Source organism: Canis aureus, chromosome 4 (assembly GCF_053574225.1).
Source record: "Canis aureus isolate CA01 chromosome 4, VMU_Caureus_v.1.0, whole genome shotgun sequence".
NCBI classification, from domain to species: Eukaryota; Metazoa; Chordata; class Mammalia; order Carnivora; family Canidae; genus Canis; species Canis aureus.
In genome coordinates, this window is record NC_135614.1 from 54,787,925 (window position 1) to 54,809,723 (window position 21,799).

A 21,799-nucleotide genomic window follows, 5' to 3' on the forward strand; every position below is an offset into this window, starting at 1 on the left:
GGTTTATTTCCTTGGTAATTAATTTACATTATGGTCATGTGATAGTCATGCTTTATAATGATTCTACATGTTACTTAATTCTAAGGGTCCTTGTACTTAGAGAGTGGATCCAAGGGGATGTCACCCAATGGGACAGATTCTGTTGTGAACTATCAGGCTCCAAAGAAGGCTAGTTAAGGAAAAGCTTCTGTGGAGCAGAAGCCTTTCACAAGTGCCTAGAATTAGACTTTCATTGAGAGTAGAGTTTAATTCAGCTATGGAACCAGATGCAAAATACTTCATTACACCTTATCTTTTAGAAAGAGGTATCAAATGGTGGTGACTTGGGCAAAAGGTTGAAAAAGGCTAGCTTCAAAGTTGGGTTCTATTTCCTTATTGATTTTCTGTCTGAATAATCTGTCAGTTGACACAAGTGGGGGTGTTCAAGTCCCCTACTATTATTGTATTATTATCAATCTCTCTCTTTCTCCCTCTATGTCTGTTACTATCTGTTTTATGTTGTTAGGTGTGCTAATGTTGGGTACATTGATACTTACAATTGTTATATCTTCTCATTGTTAGAATTGTTATATCTTCTCATTGTATTGGTCCCTTTATCATTGTATAATGCCCTTTGTCTCTTGTTACCATTTTTTTGTTTTAAAGTTTTATTTTGACTGATATAATTATTGCTAACCTGGATTTTTGTGTGCATGTGTGTCCATTTGCACAGAATACTTTTATTCATCCCTTCACTTTTAGTCTGTGTGTGTCTTTGGGTCTGAAGTGAGTCTCCTATAGGCAGCATATAGATGAGTCTTGGTTTATTTTTTTTTTCAATTCATTCTGTCCCCCTATGTCTTTCGAGTGGAGCATTTAGACTATTTACATATAGTTGCTATGTAAATACTATTTAAATGTAACTGCTTATTGATAGGTGTGTACTCATTGCCATCTTGTTACTTGTTTTCTAGTTGTTTTTGTAATTCTTCTCTGCAAGGTTGGCTCAACCTATAACCATCTCTGTGACCTTGGACAATTCATCTCACCTCCCTGAACTTCACTTTTTATATCCACTAAGTGAGGATATAAATACCTACCTTTTAGAGAACAAAATGGGAATATGTAAACAAATTACTTGGCTTAAAGCAAGTGCCCTCAATAAAGGGTACCCTCCCAATTAAAGAGGTTAAGGAATTCCTAACTATGGTAAGAGAGCCATAACATCATAAAATTCTCCAGAAGTGAGCTCAGCTTGTGCTTCTATTTTTTTATATCCAGCCTGGTTGCTGGCCTTTGCTTTAGCAGCCGAGGCAGAGAACTGGGATGAAAAAAGTCAAGATGTGAAAAGTATCCCTACCAAATATAGGGATGTGGTGTTTCTTTTTAAATTTTTTTTCTAAAGACTACTTAATTCATTTTTTGAAAGTACAAAATTTTTCCATGTTCATTGTAACAGATAAAATAACATGGCAATATGTTAAGAAAATATTTATAGAGCCCTATGATTGCACCCTTCTCCACAACCCTGAGGTAGCCAAGGTTAACCATTTGGAATGCATTTGTCTTTCCCACACACATTTATAGCATATATACAAACAAAAATAAGCATCTGCTCCACACAGTGGTTTGCAGCTTGCTTTTGTAATGTAAGGATGTATTAAAAGGTCAATTTTCCTTTAAAAACCTCTGAAAACATATATTCTTTGAGCTCAAAATATCTTCTCATTTAGAGTCTTCCACGGCCTGAAATACATGGGTTGGTCCTGCCCATAATCATAGTTCTTTAGGATGGTTAATCTGTTTTTCGAAAACAGAAGAACACAAGGGAACTGCCTTTTCAACAATCTTCTGCTGCTCTGGGTAAACAGGGAGTCTGAGCTTTGAGGTTATCTTGTTTTTTGACTTCTGTTGCATTATTTCCTTAGTAGTATACATAGCAAAATACAACAAAAGCCTCATGGCAGTAATATGACAACTCTGTTTGCACAGATGTTTATCCTTGGAACCCACTGAGTCCTGTTCTCTCCCGAGAGTGAGACCAGGACATCTATCACCATATCTCTAAGGCATAGTGGTGAGTCTCCAATAGGTGCTCAATTGGTATGATATAAACTAAGGGTATCACATTAAAGCACAGTTTAAACAATCTCAGATTTAAGGCTAATGCATTTAGCTATTCAGGAACTATTTACTGTGGGTCTGCTATAAGCTAAGTGCTATTCCGTGGGCAGGAAATAGAGAGATGGACATGGTTAACCTTTTCTTGGTGCTCACAGTCTTGTTGAGAAGTCAGACAATATAAACAAATGCTATAAAGAAAATAGAACAGATTGATATGCCCACCTTGTAGACAGGACAGGCTTTGTCTGGGGAGAGGGCCTTTGAGAAAAGATCAGGGAGTTGAAAAAGGAGCTAGGTATGAAGTCTAGTGGCATGGGGGTGGGTAATCATCCTATGCAGAGTTCACAGTAAAAGCAAAGCCCTGGGGAAGCAAAGTTCTGGATATGTATTGGTTGTTAATAGCCTAGGATCATCAAAATCAGGGTATAAAATGTTGTTAAGTATCAACCAGAGTTGTGAGTAGATATGAGAAGTCTTTGTGAAGTTCTAAAGTAGTGCTGTCCAAGAATAGCAGAATGTGAACCGTATGTGTAACTTAAAGTTTTTTAGTAGCCACACTAAAAGGAAGCAAAAAGAAGCAATAAAATTAATTTTAAGAGTGTATTTGTCTACCCTATTATATCTAAAATCTTATTTCAACTTGTAATCAACATAAAAAAATAATGAGATACATTATTTTCAGTACTAAGTCCTTGAAATTATGTATTGTATAGCATATCTCAATTTGGACTTGCCACATTTCAAGTGCTCAGTGGCCACACAAGGCTGTGGCTACATTATTGGACAGTGTGGCTTCAAGATATCCAAGGAGGTTTCTCTTCCACCTCAGATTATCTCCTTTGATCTCTTAATATCTATTGACTTCAAACATGGATTTTTAAGAGACTGTGTTTTAACAGTCTGCCAGGTGAGCCGGCTCTCGGGTTTGTTCTGTTGGTATGGATATCATGTTCCACCATCAAAAGTCACTCTTTTTTCCTAAACAGGTGTCCTGAGGCAGGTTGTCCTCGAATTTCATGAGATCTGATATGTGGTAAACACAAGACCAGCTATGCAACCCCTCAACTGGGTACTGGGGTGTAGCCGGTCAGTGAGCTAAACACAGTTCCATCTCTGCAAAATGGTGATTGCCTGTAATCATCCCAAACAACTGTGCTATTTCTGAAAAATGCCAGGGTAAACCTTCCAAGGAAACCACACAATAGCCATCAGGAAAAGAGAGACACCATGTAAAACCTGCTCTCATTCTTATTTGTCATTCTATCTGCATCACTGGGGTGAAAAATCATAGGACCTCACTTGGCCTTTGTCTCTTCTTGGCCATGTTCAAAGCTGCACTGTCTTCATATTCCAAAGCTTCTCCCTGGATACCTGACATATGTCAAACGCAATCCAACAAGATTCTGGTGTCTACATATTTGCACAAAGGCAAGCTTGTGCATACAACTTTTATATCCCCTTTCTTTTTATGTTAGTATATTGTATAAAATAGAATTTTGAACCTTGAGTTTCAAAGAGAGAGGCAGGGAACAAAACTGAAATAAAGAATGATCAACATCTTTGAGCACTTACACTTCAGCCACTCAGCAGGCCAGAACCTATTTAATCTATGATCCTGCAAAGTATCATTGGCCCATCTTGCAAGTGAGGAACTTGTTCAGAGAGGTCAAGTCTCTTAAAAAGTGGAATGGCAGGTACAACCTCAAATCTATGACTCCAGAGTCTGAGCACTTAACGGCTATATTTCATGGCTTTGCACATGCCCCGACTTTCCACAGGAGATTTTCATTCCCCAGACTCCACACTAAACAATCATTTGCGTAATCTATACTCCAAGCTGTGGCCCAGCAGACATTTGTCTGCATCCTATTTGGTCGTGCAATGCTTGTGCTGGATTTGAAAGGGGGAGCACATTTTCTGCTTCTTCAGAATGATACCTCCACTTCATTTCTATAACATTGTCTCCTTGGCTGCTTGGTTAGTTCCACAGATATGTCAATGAGAAGCTATGTATCTGATACCTATGAAAAAGGATATCTCCACTCTTCTGAAAAACAGCCAAATTTCAGCTTTGGAGAGGCAAAGTGGGAGAGGATTGCAACTTTCATGTCAGGTAGACCTGCATCTGCATGATGAGCTGCGCAATGTGAGGCAAGTGTTTCAACTTCTCAGCTGCCTTGTTTTTTTTTTGTTTTTGTTTTTGTTTTTTCCTAAAGTAAAGAATGATAATAGTCCCTGAATTATTGGGCTAATTTAGAGACTTACAAAAATCACATATACCTACTCACAAAATAAACTCATTCAAATGATAAATCAATCACTCAAGTGTTCCTTTCTTTCTCCAAATACCGTACATAAATGAAGACTTTGTTCTCTCATCTTTTTGTGTCCGTTTTTGGAAGTGATTTTCTTTTGGGCAAATATGTAACCAAGAACCAACATTTGGGAGGGCAATGTTAATTTTTAACTGGTGATACTGGTAATTTTGACATTCTAGAGTCATTTGTTTAATTTGCAAATTATTCGTATAATCAGGCCCAAACCACAAAAGGGACTATTTCCTGGTCTTCTCAACTGTGTTACATTTCCTCTCAGAGGGCTTATGCTTTCTGCTTTTCCTCCCACTTGCTTATCAAAATCTTCCTCAAATAGTCATTCACCAAAAGTTTAACTTATTGAGTAAAGCTTGGCTTATTTTTAGAGGAGTTTGGATTAGGACAGATATTAGAGACTGAAGCCAAGAAGGAGCTTTGATAATGGAATTTCAGGCATAAGCTAATAGAGTATTTTTCAAGAAGAGTATATTTCAGACTTTCCCTGATAACATTGTAAAAGTGGCCACATACTGCCTTTATAAGAACTTCTTTATAATTAGAAAATCTTTCTGGTGATGATTTTAACCAAGGCATTTCAAATATTTCACTCAATGCCTCTTTTGGTGTGTAGTGCATTGTACAATCTGAAATCACATGATGACACAATTGAAATTATAACTGATATCATGTGAAATGAAACTTAAGTGACTGATTTGGGGGTTGTCACCTCCAAACATACACAGTAGAATGCCAGTTCTAAAATGGGGCATAGGAGTCTTCCTGGATTCTAGTTTCATCCTCTGCAAAACATGCTCAAAGTAGCCCATGAATTTACTCCCTGCCTCCCAACTCAACAGAAGCCTTTGATGACAAAGGGGACCTGGTGCTGCAAGGGAGAAAAGCAGAGATTCAGAACTTGAAAAAGCCATGATTTGAATCTCTGTGATGACAAGTAGCACAGGGCAAGTTGTCTCTGTTCTTTGGGCTTAGTTCTTTTAGCTTTTGAGGAGGAATGGGATTGCTGACAGCTGCTGTGTAGGGTCACTATGACCTAAGCTTTGGAAAGGCACCGGGCATGTTGCCTGATACCTAATAAGGACGTGATCATTACAGTCTCAATGAAAAAAGTAGCATCTTCTAAAACACTGGGGCAATTTGGGATGAACTGTTGCTGGCTTCTCCCCTCCCCCAACCCATCTTCACCTGGCCCTAAGTCCATGATACTTTTCAGTTCTGGGAGAATCTGGAGCTAAGGGAGAAGATGTTGACGCTCCTGGGCAGACATAAAGTCAGGAAACTATGATCCATCCCACACCTACCTTCTTTTCTTTCCTCTTTTCTACAAGCCCTTTTAGTCATAGCTAAACCAGAGTCAACTGGCTTTCCTCACCTCAGCTTTTCACAACGTGGTTTTCAATGAGGCTGGTTGTGCTGTGGGGAAAACACTCTAGCTTCCCTCAAAGTCTGCCATTTTGTCAGTAGTAGCACCCTGACGACCCAAGAGGAAAATGTGAAAATTTTACCTCAAAAAAGAAGAAAAAGTGAGAGAAGAAAAAACAGAGAGATAATGGACTATACTCTCATATAGTTTCCAGAGGGAAATTTGGGATCCTTTCTTAAAATTATGAGTGTATTCTCTCATGAGACACTATGAAGAGCAGACATTAACGGGAATAGCTCTGGTGTTTGGGAGTAGGAAGTAGAAAGAGAACTTTGCTTTTAACCTCATACCCTTCTATTCTGTTTCACTATTTTACCATTAACATGTATCTTTCTTATTGTATTTAAAAACAATTAATTTAAATACATACATATATAGATTTCCCTTATAGGATTTATCCTATAGAGACATTGGTTCAGAATATGTAAAGATGTAGGTAAAAGGATTTCATAACAGCATTATTTATTTCACTAAAAGCCTAGAGAAACTTAAATATTCGCCAATAGACAAATGGCTAAATTACTTAGGGTTCATCCATCCTGTGACTAATCTGTGGCCATTAACAAAGAGAAGGCTGGTGTATATGGAGGAACAGAAATATATTTTTTCTGAAAAAAGAATATTTAGAGCAATAGATGGGGCATTGTCTCATTTTTGAGAAAAGAAATAACAAAATATATAATAGTATATGTAAAACAAAGAAATAATACAAAAGGAACACTGCTAACACTGGCCTTCTTGTGGGTACCACTATGGCAGACTTTCAGTGTAAGTTATGTATTTTTATAATATACGACATTTTTCAGTGAGCATGTAAATTTACTAAGCAGAAAAATGAAAATAATATTTTAAAGCATTCATAAATTTAAAAACACCACAATGAACTACAACTTTGGCAGATGACTATTGGAGAGGGCTAAGGGGTACACATCGAATGATGGGTGTGCAAAATGAAGCAGTTCTCTGCTCTTGTAACCCCCTGACCCCACTAGCAGTAAGTGGCAGCTAGGAAGCACCTGTCACCGCTCTTCTCTATCATCCATGGAGGTTCATGATGGTGCTCTCATCTTCTTCTTGAGTGATAGCTATTTTCTTCATAGATTCTAAGAAGGCAACTCCGTACTTTTACGTGGGTATATTTATCTTAGAAGTGAAGCAATAATTCAGGAATAATTTCCAGGCCTCATTCATGTTAGATAAATATATTAGTGATCTTTGCCCTAAAAAAGCATGTTTGTTTAGATTTGCTTTCAAAAGGGAGTAGAGAGAAAAGGCCTTATGTAGAAATGAAGAGCAAGAAGTGAGTGCTGTGGGCCAGTGTGAAGTAGATCCTAAAGGTGCCCTGCACATTTTGTCTCTGCTCTGCAAATGCTCTTTTAAAACCCTCCTTCTTTCCAGAATAGGCCTTGTGAGATTGTTAATGAATTTGAAAGAGTCTATTTTCCTATATATCTTTCAAACATTGGAGGGTCAGTGGCCAAAGCGTATAAATTAATAACAACTTCCCGGCATTTCAGAAAATAACACTAGCACAAAGGTGACGCTTAATTAATATTTGTTAGGATTGAAGGAACAGCAGGTAAAGCTAAGTGTGCAGCAGAAAGTGATGTTTGTGAGCCCTATGACAAAACTTTTAATAGTAATGGTTTGGCAGGTGGATACAAATCTCTTGACAGTGAAAAGTTAGGTCAAAACTAGTCTACACAAAGGACTGAGCTAATAAAGAGCTCCTACAAATTATTAAGGAAAATATGGACAAGGTTGTAGAAAAACAGGCAAAAGAAATATGAATTTCTCTTTAAATATATGAAAAAAATGCTCAAACTTGCTACAAAAACAGAAATGCAAATAAATTATACCAAGATACCTTTTTCTGAACCTGTCAGACTTGCAAATATCAAAACATATGGTAATATGGTGTTGGTGAGGTTTTGACAAAGCAAGCATCACACACATGGCCTTGGGGAATGTTCATTGGCACAACTTCTATGGAAAATAGTTTGGTTGTATTTAATAAAATAACAGATGCAAATATCCTTTGACACAGCAATTCCACTTCTCGAAGTATTTTCTACAGACTAAGGCTTCTCAACCTTGGCACTATTAACATTTTAGGCTGGATAATTCCTTGTGAGTTTGTCCTCTGCTTTGTAGGATGCCTAGCAGCTCCCTAGGTTCTACCCAAAAATGCCAGTAGCTCTCCCCTCCCTAGTTATAACAACTAAAATTTTTTTCAGACATTGCCAATGATGGACAAAATCACCCTTTATGGATGTATTGATACAGAAAGTTACATATATATGAGGTTATTATTCCTCATCATTTATAATGACAAAATATTGGAAAACAGACTACATGTCCATCATTAAGATAACTTCTAATCCATTCAGTAAAATATTATGGCAACCACAAAAAAGAATGAAGAAACACTTTGCACATAGGTATGATTTGATTTTTAAAAAGTATTGCTAACAAACCAAAAGAAGGCTAAGAAGTATGTGTAAAGTATGTCATCATTGTATTAAAAGGAAGAAAAGAATATTTATTTGCATTTATGTGTATGTGCATAAAGTATTATTGGAATAACTGATAAATTGATTATACTGATTGTTTTCAGGCAATGAAGCGCTATGGCTTAGGATAAGAGTGGGAGTCGGCCATTGCCTAATGCTTTGTAATTGTTTTTGAAACATTTATGTTAATGTATTAACCATTCAAGAATTTTTTTAAAAATTAGTCTATATTTTGCAGAAGATGGTCTAACAAAAGTGGCTGTGGAAACAGAGACCTGAAATCCAAAGGGCATACTGGCAGGGGGCAAGAGTTCATTCTACTGACAGTTCTGCCTTGTAAACTGATATCAATTTGCAACATGGATGAAAGCAACGAGAACAGTAGTAACCTAATGTCATTCAGGTTTATAATGGATTTTTAAAGAATTTTACCAGCTTTCTCTTGAGTTCAGAGAAATGTGGGGGTCAGATATTGGTGGCAGCAGGCTGAGTCACACCTGCCTAGGTAGAGCATGGGGGCCAAGAAGATCTCTTTTGCTTGTCTCTTCTATGCCCTGGTCTCTGTGGATGCACCTCAGTGTCTATAAATGTCCAGGGGGATTATTACACTTTGCTCTCTGAGCAGACTAGGTATCCGTATTTAAAAGCAAAGAATCAGGGATGCCTGGGTGGCTCAGCAGTTGAGTGTCTGCCTTTGGCTCAGGGCGTGATCCTGGATTTCCGGGATTGACTCCCATATCGGGCTCCTTGCATGGAGCCTGCTTCTCCTCCCTCTGCCTGTGTCTCTGCTTCTCTTTCTGTGTCTCTGCCTCTCTTTCTGTGTCTCTCATGAATAAATAAGTAAAATCTTTTAAAAAATAAAATAAAAGCAAAGAATCATGAATGGTGATTCATGTTGCTTGCTATTCCATGGATTCAGTGTTTCCAGCCTTCAGTTTGCAACCCACCCACACAATTTCCATCATTATGTGGTTCTACCAATCGGTACCATATATTTAATGCTATTATTTACATTGACTAATTTTTCACTTCAACAGATTTATTCTAAGGAAGTTGTAAAGCACCACCATCCATTAAAAAATACTCTTCTCTAAAGTAAATTGCAATATGCATATAACTATTAAATTAAAACTGTGTCAAAACCAGGTTTGTCCAGGTACCATCTAGTACACCCCTTGTGGTACTCCACTTTGGGAAACACTTAAGTGGATCTCTGTACATGAAATTGACCATAGTAAGGACTGTGAGGAGGAGCTACATTTGGTGTTAGTGGCCTCAATCTCACTCACTTTCCGGGCTCCTAGTCCTGGCTTGTACCCCTATTTGGCAGTCTTTCCTGTATTACCGTGATGGGTATGTATTCCCAGAATGTTATTCTAAGAAAGTACCTAATGAGGGATAGCTGTTATTATGATTAGCTAGTCTGGTAAACTAAATAGAGCTGAGACCTATATAGCATCCTCCTTGGCAGAGGTCACCCCAAGAGCAGAGCCTCAGGTTTACAAGTTCAGGAACTCATTTTTGTTAGCCCACAGAGTCCAGGCCCACAGAAGCACACTGCAGTCACATGAGACTGGTGAATTCACAAACCTGTAGTGAGAAACAGAATGGCCAAGATGCTTGCGTCCGTTTTACAGAGAATTCTCACAGAAGGAGATTCTACTTGGGCAACCAAAATGATATCAGAAATACACATCTCAGTGGGATCAAACTACAGGGAATTACTATAGCCCAAGGCAAGATGCTGCTTTTTACACTTATTACCACTACTGTGACCTTGGGCTAATTTCTTAACTTTTCCATGTCTCAATTGCTTCCTCTCTAAAACAGAATGTTTCTTTTATCTTCTTCAAATAACTGTGAGGATTACATGAGAAAATTTGTAGGAATGTGTTCAGTCCTCTCCTTGCAGTGGTGCTGGTTATTGTTGGTGGTGATACTGTGGTGCTGTCATTCAGCTAAGCCTGGGGTCTCCACTCAGGACCTTCATCACACAGAGCTGGAAACTCACCAATAAATCTTTGCCCCAACTTTCTCTTCTCAGCCACCGTGGCTTCTATTACAAGACTTCTCAAACCCAAACAAGCTTAGATTCAAAAATACCCATTGAAGAACATTTAATCCAACTTAATATTTGTCCCAGATGTATGGCCCAGGAAAACACAGCTTCCCTAACCCTCTCCTTTCTCATCAACAAAATGGGGGATCTTTTGCAGGGGAGGAAGCTTTTTGGCACTCCTTAAATTCTGCTCTATAGATGGTGGGTTCATCTACATACATATAAGATTGACTTTAAATCAAATCATCTTATCCATATATGAAATATTATGTATCTTCTCACTCTCTCACCATTCACATTCAAAGCCTATAAAAGTAGTGCACTTGAAAATCACCACAACAATGGAATTCTTTTGTTTTCATAAGTTCCTTCTTAGAAACATAGTCTTCTCTAATGGTTGTGGTAACTTCTGGTGGCTCTGTGAATTACTTTAATTTCTATGACATGATGTAGCAGCAAAAGATAGAGGCCATAAAATATTCTTATCCTATGACACAGTTATCACCCACACACTACTCTATCCTAAGGAGCTGATTTAAAAAAGAAGACAGTTTTATGTTAGGTATACTATTATTTTTCAGCATTCTCATCATATCTGGAAACAACCTGAATGTCAAAAAATAGAAGATAAGCTCATCAATTTGTTCAGGTATATAGAATAGATAAGTATATCTCTGAAGTGAACTAATTTGATTACTACAAAAATCATATGCATGCAAAAATGATTACTTTGGAGACTATGTAGATATGTAGAAATGTATCTATAAAAGAACAATGAAGAAAGTAGCATATAAAATTGTCATGCATTATGATTATGACCACATGAAATTTATGTCTACACAAGAGCAAAGGTCATTCTCACAGACTGTAAACTGATACCTTTAGACAAAAGAGCTACAGAGAACTCTTGGGTATAATTATTTCATCAATTTTTAAAAATGGTGTGGGGATATGAATGCTTGCTGCTCTGTCTCTTGTGATTAATCAAAATGGATTTAACCTGATTCTAACCCATCCTCAGTCTTTGCGGCTAATGGCTGCCTGAGCTCAGTGCTGGTCCAAGGACTTCACTGTTGGTACATCAAGCACCTTTCCACCAAAACTCAGAGTAGGAGGACAAAGTATCCCCAGAAGAGGGGTGCTGTAAGGTGTCGTCAGCAAGAACCCCTGTCTTGAACTCTGTATGTTCAAGTCTCTGTGCCTCATGCAGACCAAGCCTTTTCCTATCTCAAATTCTTCACACTGTCAGTATCCTCTGCTTAAAATGCTTTTCCCTATTTCTTCATACCACTGGATTTTTCTTATCTTTCAGGCCTCAGCCTGGATATAAATTCCTTCTCTGACCACATTGTTTCCCAACTCAGCCCCAGCCACTGCTTAGTCTTTCCGTACAACCTACCACCCTCTATATCTGCCCCATGTATTTATGTACTTGCTGGTTGTCTGTCTTCTCTACTAGCGTGGAAGCTGGTGAGGACAGACACCTTTCTTCTGTCATTTACTACTGTAGTCCTAGCACCTACCCCAGAGTCTGGCACATAGTAGATGCCAAGAAATGTTTGCTGAACAAATGAATGAATCTTTAGATACCCCCCCCCAAAAAAATATTTCCTTGACACAGGGTTAGGTTAAAAATAATAATAATAAAAGCTTTGGCACAAGTAGGTGTAGTTTAGGGATGAAAGTCCTATATTTGAATTTTTATATTAAACAGGTATAATTTCTGTGACTTTTTAAATATCAAAAATAATATAATGAGAAGCTTGCTTATAAATACCTTGATGTTAATGGGAATTATATGAGAATGTAAGATTTTGGATCAGGTTCTTATTTAATGAAAATACTGACAAGTTCACTGAAATTTCAAGAAACTGAGCAGACATTGGACCTAAAAAGGGAATTTCATATGCATGGAGCACCATTTCAGAGCTTCTGTTTCTGTCCCTGGATCACTTTAAGTGAAGCTCTGTAGTGTCATGAAATCAAACCCAGACTGACCTCTGGATGAAAATTAGACCCTTGAAGATCTGCTTTTTCAGTAGGCCTAATAATTCATGAAGTAGAAGAATTTATTACTACTTGGTTCAGAAAATGGAGGGATGAGGATTTACTATTTGGCCCGTGAAAACTTGAGAAGCACTTTAAAATGGTTTTCTGCAGGGTCCATTTCTGAACTTGCTATGAAGATGTCTTTTTTTCCATGGACCACATAGCTCAAGAAACTGAGCTCTTGGACTTTCCAGTGAAACCTTTCTTCCAGACTGAGTCAAGAACTAGGTCCTCACATTTATAGTATTGCTCCGTGGCCTATTTTTATTGCAAAGACTTGGTTGGCAGATACATCGGTACCTGAGGAATAGGAATTAAATTCAATTTTAACATGGGGAGTGCTTGCCTCCAAAATAAACACTCTCTATCCACTGGCTTTCTTCTTAAAACATCAATATCACATCACAAAGGTAAAACCAATTCCCAAAGAAAATCCAACAAGGTAGGCATTGAAACCATGTAGTTTTGGCCTTGAGTGGCCTGAATTGCAAAGTACTTCACTTTGGACCCTAAAGTGGACCCTTTGGACCCTAAAGTGGACCACTTTGGACCCTTCCCTTGGCCTCACTAGACAAGGCCCACCTTTTTTCATCCCAGATGCTCTTCTCAATTCAACTGAACTTTTTGTGACCTATGTTCATTCACTGGGCATTTACTGACCACTTGCTGTGGGCCCTGCACTGCTCTAGGTGTTGGTGATGCAATGGTGAGCAAGGTACTCCTGCTCTCATGGAACTGACCCCCCAGTGGATACACAGACAGAAAATAAACAGGAAAGCACATCCATATACCCAATAAATATGTACAGATGCTGATTTATTGAAGTACCCATATACTTAAAAAATAAAAGAAATGAAACTGGATCCTGAGAAAATATTTAAATAGGCACAAACAATTAAGAAACAGCCCCTTCAAAATGCCTGGGGTGCTCCTGATTGTGAGAACAATGAATACAAGCACTGAGAACCCATAGGCCTCAGAGAGCGAGCATGCCCTAAGTGTACCTACCCCTCACTTGCCTTACCCTAGTCCTGGCCATGTCCAAAGGCCCTACAGGGAGCGTGAGTTTGGAGTGTTGAAGGCTCACAAAGAAGGAAAATGTGGTAGAGGCATGGTGGATAGAGAGTGTGGTGTGAAATGAAATTGGAAAGGCAGGTAGGGACTCCTGGATGAAGAGTCTTGTAAGCCATAGCTGAGGATTTCCTTAAGTACTCTAAACAGCCCTGGAAGGGTTTAAAGTGGGAGTAAAACCTGATTTATCATTTTAAAAGTTCGTTCTAGGTGTCACATGGATAATAAATTGTACGGAGCCTAGAGTGACAGTGAATGGCAGTGAAAGCCCAGCCAGAAGGCAACTCAATCACATAGGAGTGAGGCAGAAGGAGAATATGACTGATGAAAGTCTCAAACAAAAATCCTCAGGTAGCTTTAAGAATATTATCGAGGCAGGTTTAGCTGTAGAGGAGAAGAAAGGGTAAGAGAGAAGAGAGTGTGGAGGAAAAAAGAGAACAGTGCTTTCTCCTAAAAAAAATGTGTGTGGGGGTGATGTGTCAGGGTGGAGGTCTGGCCCACCTGCTGATTCCTACATGTACCTTTCTGACCCAACTCTTAAAATTCCAACCTCCTGAATCCTCTGCTTCCTCTTTCAAGGCTGGGCCTTGAAAACTTCTACCTCTGGGGAGTCTTGTTTACTTACTTGTATACCCAGGACTCTTCCTTTTGAAGTCCTATATAACTTGCTTTGTTCTGCTCTTTTGGAATTGAGACTTGTTCTGTTAGGGGTTCATTTATGTAACTCTGACCTCTCCGATGGTATCTCTCCCTCATGTCCTTGCTCTTTCCCTCCTTTTCTTCCTTCCACAAACAATGAATGAGTGAGTAGTATTTGCCAGGCACTGTTATAGACACCGGTGATGCGATCCTTACCAAATTGGGTGCTGGCCCTCATAATGTTTAATGGGAACCTCTCTATCATTAAAAGGAGGGTGGGGGAATGACATTGACACAATAATCACTTTAACAAATGGGTAATTGCAACTCCAGGATGTGCTCTATAGAGAGGGTAGGTATTGCTAAGGCAGAGCAAAACAGGAGTAGATGACCTAGTCCAGAGAAATTAAGGAAGCCTTTCCAAGCAACTGACATTCCAAATGATGGCCTTAGATTTGAAAGAAATCTTACGTAGTTGGGTCCCAGAGAGATGGGAGAAAACGGGACATGCGCTGAGATGGAGGATGGCATGTGATAGATTCTGGTGTCTGCTCTAGGTCTAAAAGGAGAATTGCTGCAGGGACATGTCTGCTTTTGATAAGGATCATTGGGACATGATTATAAGGTGTCACGCTGGCTGCTGTGTGGCGAGTAGAGTGGTGGGGGGCTGGGGCAGAGTAGGTGTAGGTAGTAGTACTTCCAGATGAGAGCTGCTGGCAGGTTACATGGGGAAAGTGATCATAGAAAATGGAGATACAATTTTATAGGAACTTTAGGAAACAAAGTTTGCCCTGCCTCTCATTTCTTTTTGAACACATAGTGGGGCTCCCTGAAGTGATGAAGGCAAAGATTTGTCCTGGAATATGTGTAAAATGATAGAGCTCATGACACACATTATTGCAGAAGATCCATGTGCCCTGGGTTGCTGATTTTTAGGACTGCTTTTTTCCAGTGACGCCATCAGAACAAGAAGGCATTGCATGCTCTGCAGGAACCTGGGGGAGACCCTAGCGACCCACAGGTCACTACTGCTACTAGGAATTAGCATCATTTATCAGGGGGTACTGTTCAGGCCTGAGACATGTGGCGCTTATTTAAATTCTTCCAATACAGGTTATTTAAATTTTCTTTGCCTCCATTACCTGCTCTGAAAATTAGGGTAATAATGTTTCCTAAGGTATGGAGCGGTTCCTAAGGTATGGAGTGGTTGTAAAGATTAGATGAAATAATTTATGTTTAGCACAGTGATTGATACCTAGTAAGTGTTAAGTAAATATTAGTTACTATTATTATTAGAATTATGGTAACCTCCCTCTCATTAAAAGGCAAGATGAAGAGGGAATGTTTAATCATTACCAAAAATGCAAACAGCTTTATGTAGAGTCACACAGCCTTAAGCAACTTACGGAAAGCTGCATAGCTTATAAATGGGGAGCTGGTCTTTGATCCAGATGTGCGTGACACCAGAAACTTTGTTTTTGATTGACATGCAAGGAAAAGCAAGGAAGAAGCAAGGAAATTAAACCATCTTTAATTTAAGACAAATGCGTGCTCCAAGAGATGTTTCTGCTGCTGTTTCAGACTGCAGGCTAACAGGCAGAGTGTAGAGCGTAGAGTGGAGGCCCTCACCCAGGCATTGACTAGAATGGTGGTCTTGACTCTTTACCCTGTCCCACACCGTGTAATGGCTCCCACACTATGGTGAGCAACACAAACTTGGTCCTGAAGGTGTAGAGACATTAAAACAGGTAGACCTTTCTGGTTGTCCTGAGGGTCCTTCATAAGACTGAAGTGCTACCAGTAGGGCCAAGCTTATAACATGCCTTTCTCATGAAATACTCAACATCACCTGAGGTAGGTAGGACACGGGTCTTCGCTTTACAAATAGCAAACAGAGGCTTAAAGAGGTTAAATACCTTGCCTGAGATCCACATCCAGAAAGTGATAAAGTAAGAATTTGAACCCAGCTCTGGCTGGACCATCAATCAATGATGCTTTTCTCCATCTATGCTGCTCCTTCCATCCCATGCTTACTGAGAGTACCCAAAGCCCTCCATTTCTCTTTTACCCCAGAAAAAGAATCTGGTTTTGCTCATATACAACTAGGCATGTTGCTCAGCTGGTGACCCCCTCTCTGAACACTATTTGTATTTAAAGCTGCCAGTGGTATGTTGGAGTTGGCTTGCTGTGGCCCATGAGGGCTGATGGTTAAATTTTGAGGAGTTTTGTGAGCCAGTAGACCTCACATCCGTAGTTTGAAATTGGCCATGGTGGGAGTATTTATACCAGAGACATCAACAAACACTATGGATTAGGGCTTCCTGATACTCTCCACTGCCACTACCAATGCAGCAGTTGCCAAACATTTACCAGCACAGTATGGGGCCCTAATCTCATTGTCCTCTGTTAAAGAATGCCAGGCATCAGGGACCAGTTTGCAAAGAAATTGGCAGGCACAGGGTGGTGTGTGCAAGCATGCCTGCCAGTGAGCCACACAACTCGCCAACTCGATGCTTCCTTCTGGTCCACTGCTCCAGCAGGGAGTGCTTCCTGGCTCCACTGAAAACACTTGCACATTTCATCACCAGACACCAGAATTAAATCCTGGTTAGAATAAGAGGCTCAATCATATGGATATTCAGACATGGATATTTAAAGTTAGGAAAAACACACTTCATTTGCAAAATTACAGAATTTTTTTCTGAGTAGGTTGGATTATTTTTCATATGATGTCATAAATCCACAGAATTTTAAAACTACAAGGAACATAATTTTTAAAAATGAGCCAAGAGAAAAAGCAGCTGTGACCCCGCGAGGGGCAATAGTTGGTTCAGCATCATACATCATGCATATATATCTCCATAGACTTGCATTTAATCACTGAATAGAAAGAATCCAGGACCCTGATGTTAGCCTGGCTTTGAGAAACACTTCAATGTTTTTCTTCCTTTGAAAATGAATATGTTATGTTCCCCTGCTTGCTCCTTTAGAGACATGATGATGATACAAATAATGACTAATTTCTACTAGGTGCTTCTTAGGTGGCAGGGCTTATGCTAACTAAGTACATTACATATTAAGTTGAACTATACGAAATTGCTAATATCTGGTCTTTTTTGATCTACTGAGTGGTAATTTCAGATAGTTTAGTCTAAATACATTCTCTCTGTTAATCTTTACCATATTCTCGTGAAGCGAGTACTATTACCATATCCACTTCACAGATGATAAGGCTGAGGCTTTAAGTTTTTAAGAAACATTTCTTCCCATAAGCATAGAGCTATTGTCACTTACAGGTAATACATAGTGCACACTTGTGTGCAAATCAATGACCCTAAACAACGGATCATATATAGGGCATGGATACTAACAACTCACACACCTTACCTTTCTCAGTGACCTTGGATAAATTTGTAACCAATGGATTTTTATAATATTTAAAGAAATGCTTTTATCAATGTTGCATATGAATATGAACCACAGGCATTAGAAAACAAAAAATGTGATGTTTGTGCACTATATATCTGCTATATCCTGTATGGAAATGTTAGGAACTCTAGCTTTGGCACCCCAGAATTAAGTGTCCTGGAGTTTTTTAAGAATACTTAAATGAATAAGTAGAGTGATTTTACAACATTGCCTATATGCAAATTATAACCAACAAAAATCTGAATCAAGACCTTTTGGTTGTGTGATTATTTGTAAATAATATTGTACTAAATTCACAACCAAACAGCCCATAAACAGCAACACTGCTTAAAAATGATCACTGCTAACTAAAGCTCATGATGCCTGGAAAACAAAGTGGTGAAAGCTACAAAATGGGCTTTGAAAAAGATATTTAAATCAAATGACTCTTCTCTCAATATGAAAGAAGAAACGAAGTTATAATATCACAGTAAGAAAAAAATTGACCCATGCCATGTGATTTATCAGCTATATATGATGAATCCTCCAAGTTGGCTACTGGCTGTCTGTTAACTTAGTTAACAAATACTTACTGAGTATCTAGCAAAGGGACCTTGTCCATAAGTAATACCATGTGCCTTCAGATTGATTATTGATTATTTTCAGTACAAGTATCCTGAAGATTAGCATGTCTGAACCTCTAAAGAAGCAGGAGTATGATTTCACTGGCAGCATCCACAGGTTCCATCACCAGTCTGACCTCCTTCAGGGCTCCATTTTATTGAACACCTCAAAGCCTGGCTCTTGAAAGATCCCAAACTCATGCCTATACCTACTAAGTCAGATCCCAACTAGGAATGGAGATGTCTTTGTCTCTAAGTGACCACCAAGCACATAATGTTGTTTCCCCTTCTGTAAAATGTAAGTGAAAACTCTTGCCTAACTTCCTTAATAATGGGAAAAATAAATAATGATATAGTAATAAGTCACACACAAGCTTTGAAAATTTGCTAAGAAGGCCTAAACAGGTACAAGAATTTTTAAAGACGAAAGGAATGTTGTAGGTAGTCCCTCCAGACCTTTCATTATAGAAAGAAATAATCTGATGCAAAAAGTAGACATGTTCCCAGGCTCAATCACGAGAGAGAGTAGAGTTTGGTCTAATAACCAGGGTTATTATCAGCATTATTATCAGTGATAATAAGAGCAACATGAACAATCATAATATTACTGATCTTATAGAATATAAGAGTATCTCTAGATATATAAGAAGACTGACCTAGCTAAGCAGCTGTAGTCTTCTGGATAAGAACTATTGATCTGTACTGCAGAGCACTGCAACAGCTCCTGTCTCTGGCTAAGTTTTCCAAGGGATAAAGAGGTTTACCACTGGGTCTTGCAATTTTAACATAGTTAAATGCCCAGGGAATATTATTCCAAGATATCAAGTGAGTAATGACAGTGGGACAAATAGAATTAAATTCATAAAAATGTTGACATTGAATTATTACTTAATCATTCCAAGTATCAGTTTCCCCCACTATAAATTAAGGAAACTGGGCAAAAATTATCTCTTAGATCCCATTAAATGCTAATATTTTATTAATCTATGTTCCATAAAATCTAGTATATTTCAGATGAAGCTAAAATTCTATCCAATCATAACATTTGCCATATAAAACATTATTATTTTAAACTTGAACTTGCAGGAAAAAAATCACTAACGAATATTAAACATATTCTTTTGCAGGTTTTAGAATAAAATCACCGAATACAACCACCCCACCTCTGGACTTTTCTCCACATTCTCTTCTGATGATTCTTATTGTACTTTTGAGGCAGTTAGAACAAGCACGTCTGTGTCTCCTTTGGCTTTATTTTATTCCATGTGTATCTTCATGATTCAGCCCCATCTAAATAAAAAATACTGCTTAAAAAAAGACAAGACAAAGTGCTCACATACCCCGTGACGATTCTCAAAGTATGCCAGGCTGGTTTTGGTTAAAACAAAGAAACGGACTTTAAAGTTTGAGGGAGAAGTTCTTCTCTTTTGTTGTGATTTCTTGATGAGTTGTTCTTCCAGGAGGATAAAGTTGTTCATGATCCAATTCTTGGGAAGTGATGCACTTTGGGCATCACCCCGTGGCACCACCTGTGGAAACAGCTTTGGGGTGAGGACTGCACAGGGGAGGCAGTTGATCTTCAAAGAGTTGTTAAAAGGCCTCTTGCCTCCGAAGCTATCTTTTGATCAGTGTTCAGTCAACAACGTGGAGCTTCTCCTCTGATGTCAAAGGCTATAACCACATCCTTTCAAAATTCACAAAACTAAGAAGCGTATGTAAAAACTATACATAACCTTGGCTGTATGGTTGGGAAATGATATTTGAAGAATCTTAGACTCAAAATGATAGGAAGCTTTAGACTTTAATCTTTATAGTTCCTGATTTAGCCCATTGAACAGTTAAGGCGTGTTGCTATTAGGGTGGGAACACGGGCTCTGGAGCCAATGGGTATAGTTTGTGCACTAGTTTCCTCTTGCTGCTGACAAATTATCACAAAGTCAGTGGCTCACAAATGTATTATCTCACAATTCTGTAGTTCAGAAGTCCAAAATAGGCCTCACCAGGCTAAAATCCAGGTTTCAGCAGGTTTGTGATCCTTTCTGGAGGATCTCTAGGGTAGAATCTGCTTCCTTGCCCTTTTTGCTTCTAGGACTACCTGTATTCCTTGGCTCATGGTTCCCTTCCTCCATCTTCAAAGCCAACAAGATCTGGTCGAGTTCTCTCACTTTGTACCACTGCAAGCTCTTCTGTCCTCCTCTTCCAAAAAATGTTTAAAGATATTATTTATTTATTCATGAGAAATACAGAGAGAGACACAGGCAGAGGGAGAAGCAGGCTCCATGCAGGGAGCCTGATGTGGGACTCGATCCCGGGACTCCAGGATCATGCCCTGGGCCAAAGGCAGGTGCTAATCTGCTGAGCCATCCAGGGATCCCCTCCTCTTCCAAATATAAGGACCCTTGAGATTACCCTGGTCTGCCAAGATAATATAAAATAATCACCTTATTTTAATGTCAGTTTATTAGAAACCTTAATTCCATCATCTACCTTAATTCTCCTTTGTCATGTAACCTAACACATTCACAGGTTCCAGAGATTAGGCATCGACATCTTTAGGGGATCTATTCTTCTCTCTACCACACTTTGAATTCAGGCGCTACCACCTAACTAGCTGTAAGACTCTAGGCAAATTACTCAAGAGTTCTGAGCCTCAGTTTTTTTTTAATCTGTGAAAGGGGATAGCAGTGCTCCTATACAAAGGCACTGCAGGGCTGCTCTCTGGCTTCCTTGCCAGTCTCATCTCACAGCTTGCTCACACATTCTCACTCCAGCCCTCATGTATGCTCCTTATACCACTTTGAACACCTCATTTAGCCTGAAAACAGCTTCTCTCCTCTGATTTGCCTGTTTTAACTCTAAATTATACTGCAAGTCTTAGCCTGCATGTCACTTCCTCAGGGAAGCTTTTCTGGCTTTCCTAAATCAAATTCGCTAATTATACGTAGATGATACCTTACACCTTTCTCTTTATACCCATCATGACAATTGTCATTGTACATTTTGGAGCGTGATTTTGCATTAATGTTTCTCTTCCCCACGATTCTAGAAGCTCCATGATGGTAAGGACTATGTGTGGTTTTGCTCACTGTTATATACTCAGCAACCATCATGATGCCTGGTGCATACAACGGATGTTAAAAAAATAAATGTGTTGGATGAATAATCACCAAACCGGACTAGACAGTTAAAAGAGACAATGACTATAAAACACTTAAGAGATGTATATTGAAGTTTATTATTTTTAAAAGTTTCAATGAAAGCCCATAGGAGTTACGAACAGATGATTACTTTCCTATTCTAAAACCTAGTGGAAAAGCAGATAACAAGTATAAATGACACAAAAAGCAAAGCATGTTTGGCCTTTGAGATAAAGAAACCTGCATTGGAATCCCGTTTCTGTTATTTACTAAGCTGTTTCTCTTTGGGTAAGCTACTTACCATCTCTGATCCTTGGTCTCCTTGTAGGATCCTTTAGAGGACTGAATGCCACAAATACTGAGTGATGGGTGCTAGCCACATATCTTGCCTTAGAAATAGTAGGTTTTTTTTTTAAGATTTTATTTATTTATTCATGAGAG

The 21,799-nt window shown here is 38.8% G+C and overlaps 1 protein-coding gene across 1 annotated transcript in view; it reads right to left on the minus strand.

Moving 5' to 3' along the window:
• The window catches only part of ITK (IL2 inducible T cell kinase), a 63,631-nt gene extending 43,644 nt beyond the window's left edge, over positions 1 to 19,987 (minus strand). Inside the window, exon 1 of the mRNA XM_077895728.1 lies at positions 19,562 to 19,987. Coding sequence (XP_077751854.1) covers positions 19,562 to 19,699 — 138 coding nt within the window. The 5' untranslated portion in view covers positions 19,700 to 19,987. The remainder of the gene's footprint in view (positions 1 to 19,561) is intronic.
• Between the last annotated feature and the right edge of the window lie 1,812 nt (positions 19,988 to 21,799).